General features: G+C 34.2%; 1 protein-coding gene across 1 annotated transcript; it reads left to right on the plus strand.

Annotated features, from left to right (window-relative positions):
* Nucleotides 1-1,364: 1,364 nt before the first annotated feature.
* On the plus strand, nt 1,365-4,392 carry LOC111399106 (patatin-like protein 2). Its single transcript, XM_023026345.1, has 7 exons — nt 1,365-1,713; nt 1,937-2,118; nt 2,286-2,469; nt 3,027-3,188; nt 3,411-3,713; nt 3,800-3,975; nt 4,078-4,392. Exons 1-7 carry the CDS (start codon nt 1,585-1,587, stop codon nt 4,271-4,273), a joined length of 1,332 nt encoding a protein of 443 aa, XP_022882113.1. The 5' UTR covers nt 1,365-1,584; the 3' UTR covers nt 4,274-4,392.
* Nucleotides 4,393-7,124: the final 2,732 nt, after the last annotated feature.

The raw sequence follows: 7,124 nt of genomic DNA on the forward strand, positions 1-7,124 counted from the left end.
GAATCAATTTCAGAGAATATATCTATATTTATTTATTTATTTATTTATTTATATTATTATTATTATTTTATCATAATGGCATTTTGTATTTCTTTATTTTATAGAAATGGTTAACCTGTCTCCCTTTGAACACAAAATTAAAATAATTTATTCGAAGAATGTGCGGTTTCGAAAAATGACCTTACTCTATGGTGCCTTAAAATGTGTGCTTTGTCCAAACACTGAGGAATCTATGGAAATTTTCAGAAGTAATGCATCTTATTTTGATTTGGTTATTATAATAATTAGAGCATTCTCCAAAATAGTCTTGCTCGCCAGTGAACTTTACGGGAATTGATGACCGAGAAGTTAAATGGAACTTGCATACTTAAAACCAGACCTTGAAGAAGAATCAATACCATGTGGGTTCATGATTTGGGGAATATATCTAAAACCCACAAAAGTGGAAAGTTTAATATATTATCTAAGGGTGTTGCCTAAGAATATTTTCTGCTAAAGTTGAAGTCACATGCATTCGCTTATTATATACGTACATTTCTTGAATGAATAAAACTGCTTAAAAAAATGACAAGTTGTACCGAATTGGTCAAATTGCCATATAGATTAAGGCCTATTGCATGATTGTTAATTGTTATTATTAATTATAGTCGTGCTGTTTGGTCAGGGTTAAATCCCGGCCAAACAACAAGATGCCCATGTGGCACACATTGGAGGGGCTGTTGCTGGCCAAATAGGTTTTTCCTATTAATTATCACTTACTATATAATATAATATAATCTAATGTCACGTTTAAATCTTTTTAAAGTTGTTAAAGCAACCATAGGCTCATTAAATTAAAGTAATAAAGTGTACCACTACCTATGTAATTGTTTGTATATACTTTTGAAGTCAATGAAGTCATTCTTTTCTCCCAAGTTCGTTTAATTATGTGATCTCTTCGATATGGCACTTGACTTGACTCAACCAGCAACTAGTGACCCAGATGGGACAGCAGTCATCGGGTTCATCATGTGGTGACCACGATAGGATTTAATCGATATAGGATTCACCTTCAAAGAATGTGATTAACGCATTATAGTTAGGAGCAAGCAAATACTTGCTAAATTATGATTTGTGGGTTATGAATTAGAAATTTCATATACAGATATTAAGCCCATGTTTAGTGGAAATTAGAATTAGATTTTTAGTAAATTTTGATAAAAAAATTTTGAAATGTGTGATTAAAAAATTGTGAGACCTGTGAAATATGTGATTAAAATTGATTCTTTGATTTTGACTTAAATTAAAATTTAATTTAGATAAGTACCAAATAGGGGCTAAATATTGAAAACATTGAATACATTGGTTGTTGAGCCGCCTAGCAAGTTCTTAGCATTTAAAGTTGGAATGTCTATAGTTTGAACATAGAAATTTCTTGGTCTGCAAATTCTATTATTGACTTAAGAATCGTTCCAAGTATATGGGGTCATGACTACAAAGTTATTTTAATTTCCAATTCCGAAAGGTGCTAGCAAAAGGTGTTTCCCATATTCCCTCCACATAAGTCTGTCCGTTCCTCAATTTACAGGTTGCAAGCCTTCTTAAATGGAGAGAAATTGTAACATCGAGCCACCAAACTATGAAAATTATATAACAGTTTTGAGCATTGATGGTGGTGGTATCAGAGGACTTATTCCAGCCGCTATCCTTGATTTTCTTGAATCTCAACTTCAGGTACATTTATATATCTTTGTGCTCGGAGCGATGACGCAGCTAGTAAGGTTCTAAACTAGGCGCGTCTATTGCTGGTTGAAAACTATTTCCATACCAATTCTTGGCCCTACAGGTTCGCCCAGGGGGGATGTCCAAAATTTTTTTATGGGATACCTTTGGGAGCGCTACGTATTTTGGAATTATCAATGAATTTTGACTTAAATATAACCGTATAATTGTTCAGGAGCTGGATGGGGAGGAAGCAAGACTTGCAGATTACTTCGATGTGATTGCTGGAACGAGCACCGGTGGCCTTGTATCAGCCATGTTGACTGCTCCCGATGAAAACAATCGTCCCCTTTATGCTGCTAAAGATATCAAGCCTTTCTATTTAGAGAACTGCCCTAAAATCTTTCCACAGACGAAGTAATCTTATTTTCTTTCTTCTTAATATATAGAGTAAATGAAAACACTACAAAGAGGCAGGCATATCAAATTCAAGAAACAGTATATTTTTCAAATTTACACTACCTGATAGTATGACTGATGTTTAGGTTTATATTTGACGATGAGATTTTGTTTGATCACTGCAGTGCTTTTGGGGAAATTGGAAGGCTTTTCAAAGCATTGATAGGTCCCTTGTACGATGGAAAGCACCTGCATAATGTGTTGAAAGAAAAACTGAAAAATATTAGGTTGTCCGACACTCTTGCAAATGTTGTTATTCCAGCTTTCGACATCGGGATTTTACAGCCAGTGATTTTCTCTTCCTATGAGGTCTTCCCCATCTTTAATTCTTTATGTTAATATCTTCGTGATCTTATATGTGATATTATATATATAGGTTTAGCCCCGATTCAAAGTTCTAAGGGGGCATTTGGCAGGGATTCTATTTTGTTTCTACTCTTGTCGAAAAGCTTTCTCAGATTGCTTCCTTTAAAAGCTCTTCAAATCAGCCAAAACATTTTCAAAAAATTATCCAAATCGAATTTAGAAGTGTCTTCTTGGTTTCAGAAGTAGCTTTTGACATTTCAGAAGTTTTGTCAAAGGGTAGAACTGCATAATTTTAAGTAGGATCTTCCCCTATAAATGCAAGTATCAAGCCTCCAAAAATGGTACAAATAATTTATTGACACTGAAGTTTTCTTCATATATTTATATATATATGCTGAACAATACTATATGGTAGCATTTCCGAATTATTCTTAATTATTCCACGATATACCTGTCTTGACCCCCTTATGGCTTTCCAGATTTTAAACAAATGTTTTATGTGACCTTAAATGAATTTTCACCTTAACAAACAAAAAATAACAGTTTATTTTGTGATGCAGGCAAAGAGATCCCCATTATTAGATGCTAAATTGTCTGATATTTGCATTAGTACTTCAGCAGCTCCAACTTTCCTTCCTGGCCACCACTTCACGACCAAAGATGAAAATGGACTCATTCGAGAGTATAATCTCATTGACGGTGGTGTTGCTGCAAATAATCCGGTAATATTCTCAATTTATTAATTACTCTAATAGAGAAACTCAACTAGATTTCCATATCCTCGAGGTAGCGACCAGCTTCTCGTTCTTAGGCCCAGCACATTCATGTGCAGTTAGGTAGCAATTTAGTAGCTGACATACTATGTAGCATTTTAATGTTGTATATCTTCAAAGAAACCAAAATGTTATCCCATTATTCTCTAATTAGTTACACATTGTTTTCAGGCTTTGGTAGCTATAACTCAAGTAACCAAACAGATGTTTGACCATAATTCAGACGTATTCCAAACAAAGCCAGCGGATTATCCTCGTCTTCTTACACTATCAGTAGGCACAGGTGTTGCAAGGGTAGATAAAAAATACAACAGCAAACTTGCAGCCAAATGGGGTATTTTGAATTGGCTGCTTTACGGAGGCTCTACACCTTTGGTTGAAATATTCACTCAAGCAAGTGCAGATATGGTTGATTTTCACAATTCTTTGATTTTCCAAGCCCTTTGTTCTGAGGAAAATTACCTTAGAATTCAAGTATGTTGGATTTCACTTTAATCTTTGAATCTGCCATGCTTAGATTTCATCTCTGGTATTAATTAATTGATCCCTTTTCAACTTAGGATGATACACTATCTGGAATAGAATCTTCAGTTGATGTTGCAACAAAGGAAAATTTAGATCAACTTGTCAAAATTGGTGAGAGGCTATTAAAGAAACCGTTTTCAAGGGTTAATTTAGATTCAGGACTTACCGAGCCGGTCCCTAATGGAGGCACAAATGAGAATGCTCTCAAAAGGTAAAAGTTAGAATCTTGTTCATATTTCAATCTAATGCGGTGCTTAATTAATAAGAAGTACACCATATAAACTGATCACGCAAAATTATGAATGTTTTACAGGTTTGCAGAAAAATTATCGAAAGAAAAGAAACGACGAGAACAGCTAAAGAGTGACAGCATAGCTCCACAGTTAAAGATTGCTGCCAGTGTGAGAAGTCTAAAGGGGAACTCAATCATGACTTGTAGGAAAAAATTTAGTTATCCTATGTGTTCCATGAAAGTTGTTAGTCCCCCTATTAATATATTTTTCAAATAGATTAATAATCATATGTATTTGAAAACAATAATTCTTCTCAAACAGGGCCACGTAGGTCCTGTTTCTCCAGCATTACTCATTTGAAAGAGCAAGGAAATAAAAAAACATTATAATTTAAACCATTGCTTTCAGCCTATTCCTTTGCAAAAACAAGTTGTATATGTCGTCTATGTATGCACCCCTAGCAAAAATGTCAAATGCATTTTAGATGTATGTCAAGCTTGTATACAAACTTATTATACGTTTAGTAATTCTTAAATTATAATTTAAGTTTATTAAGCATACTTCTTGTCCATACATGGAATTCGCGGTTACTACTGATTATCTACAATCTACAGCTTATAATCACTTAAAATCTTCAGTTTTCTTGAAAATTGTGGGGAAGTAATAAGGAAAAAAATATCTTAATTTCCTTACACTTCAGGATCATATCAATCAAATTATTTATTTCCTTGTAATTCCATTCTTCCACTTAAGCCCATTGGTAAACTACACTATTGTAACTAAGAATGATTAATTTAGTAGAGTTAACTTAAAGAAAATAATACAGTTAATTTAATGAAAGTAGCATTTTATTTTTCTTTATGTATTTCATGAAATCAAAAGTCTTTAATATATAGACATTTTTCATTCTACTTATCTTAAAATGTATATTTTAAAAGTACGATGTGTAAAGTGTAATTTAGGGGTGTTAAGAGGGGGCGAGCCGCTCGCAGTCTTAGCTCATCGGCTCGAAGCGCCCACTCACCATCTTGGCCAATGAAAATGCAATTTTTAGTTTAAAGAAAAAGAACCGCAAATTGGTTTATGAACCGACTTGGCTCGTCCTACCAAGGGGAGTTTGTAGGACGAGTCAAGAAGTTGTGAATCGGACCAACTCGGGCTCATGTCATCCCATTTGTGAGCATGAGCTAGTTCACTAGGCGGGCTGAGCCGAGCTCAAAGGTGGAAGCGTCTCAACTCATTTAACACATCTACTTTGATTACACCTACATACGGAGTGTATCATGTAAATTTTCCTTCGTAATTTAGTGATTCAGTTCATTTGCAATCCCTAAGAAGTAAAATATTACTCTCTGTTCCTTCTTTTCTCCAACGAAATATATGAAACCGTGGTCTATTTATCACTTGATGGAGTATCTTCATATACTACAAGAATTAAATATAAGAATTTCACCAATCATACATGTCTCAATCAGTACAATTATCTATTTACTGGCAAGAATCAAATATAAGAATTTCACCAACACATAATCAAGCAATTGACTGTAGAAAACACAAAATTCGACAAAAGTAAATCAAATCACCTAACAAGAATCTGGCTTAGAATACATTGTTCAACGGAATATCCAAACAGTAAGTTCTCTTAATGCTTCAGATGAACAGCAGCACTAAGTAAGGCCTATTTGTTGGACATCTAAGAACAAGGAAATTGAAACCACAAGATGAATAAAATCTAGAAACTAAACGCTTAAACTAGTTATAAATATAAACCCCAGACCCTGCAATTTCTTTCAACTCCTGCTCATTGATTTTTGTCTTCATAATTTCAGACTACCAACAACATACCAAATGCTATATAAGCCCCACAAAAGATTACAACAATTCATTTTCTTTTGTCTTCAAAACCCAGAAACTCCATAAAACATACCCCTCATCTGGTTTAGACAAAAATCCGAGTTCTAGTAAATTTTGATGAAAGTTAATGAAATTTGTGATTAAAATTGATAAAATTTGTGGGTTCATGAAATGTGTGGTTGAAAATAAGTTTGAGGAAAATGAGTTTTAGTGAATGGAAGCCTAACAGGGTTAAACTAAAAATAAAAATACGATTGAGTTGCTGATTTTTTCCGTTTGTGGTATTACAAATGGAACTGACCAGGGACAAGCCTTTTTTTCTCCCATGGCTGCTCTTTTCTTTACTTTCTCTTGATTCGCTATATCTTGCAAATCTTCCATCAAGGATTCAAGTGGATACTTGCAGTTTCCATCTGTACAGGAACTTTTTCCCATTGTTGAACTGTCTGCCTCATTAAGTGGATGAACATAGTTGGTAAATTGTGCAGTACTGGTTAATCCATTTCCAGGTGTTGGCATGAATAGGAAATCAGATGGTGGTTGCACTTCACATCTAGTATTTCTCAATGACCTCATAGGGCCCTGCTTGGCTTGTGAAAAGGATTAGACATCATATATGAACACTTTAGTGAAACAAATGAACTTAGCAACTTAATTGAATAATTTGAACTTAGCATCTTGTTTTAACCATTTTGATTATTCTTGAGTTGCCATGGCTTGATCGTTCCATATTCAGAGGATCTATAGCACTTCCAAGTCAATCCTAAAATGAGCATAGAAATGAATTGCATTAGATCATATTGTCTCCACAGTAAAAGATCCAGGATTCTCTCCATCAGAAATAAGAGTGGCCAAAATGCATTGCATGTGGCTGTAAAAGGTCAGGATACTTCTGTAGTATAGGAATTACTGGAATCCGATGACAATATTAAATGAACGTGACAAGAAGGGTAATACAGCTGATCATATAGCCACAAGGAAAAGCCTCTTTTAGGTATCAATTTCTTGATATGCTTTTAGCAAGATAAAACCCAATTCTTCTGGTTTTCGATGGTCTTCATTTATCCTACTATTTCAATGATAGTATTTATTTTAATTTTTATTTTCATTTTTATTTTCATTTTGTTTAGATAGTCCTCCATTACAAATTCACTTATGATATAATTCTCTAGTTCTTGAAAGTAGAGGCCTTCATTTCCCTGGGACCCTATTGTCCACAAATTCCTTAGAGCTGACCTTCGGCATACTAAACCTGTTAGAATTTTAGTTGTTC

The sequence above is a fragment of the Olea europaea genome, chromosome 8 (genome assembly GCF_002742605.1).
Source record: "Olea europaea var. sylvestris chromosome 8, O_europaea_v1, whole genome shotgun sequence".
In the NCBI taxonomy this organism is placed as follows: domain Eukaryota; kingdom Viridiplantae; phylum Streptophyta; class Magnoliopsida; order Lamiales; family Oleaceae; genus Olea; species Olea europaea.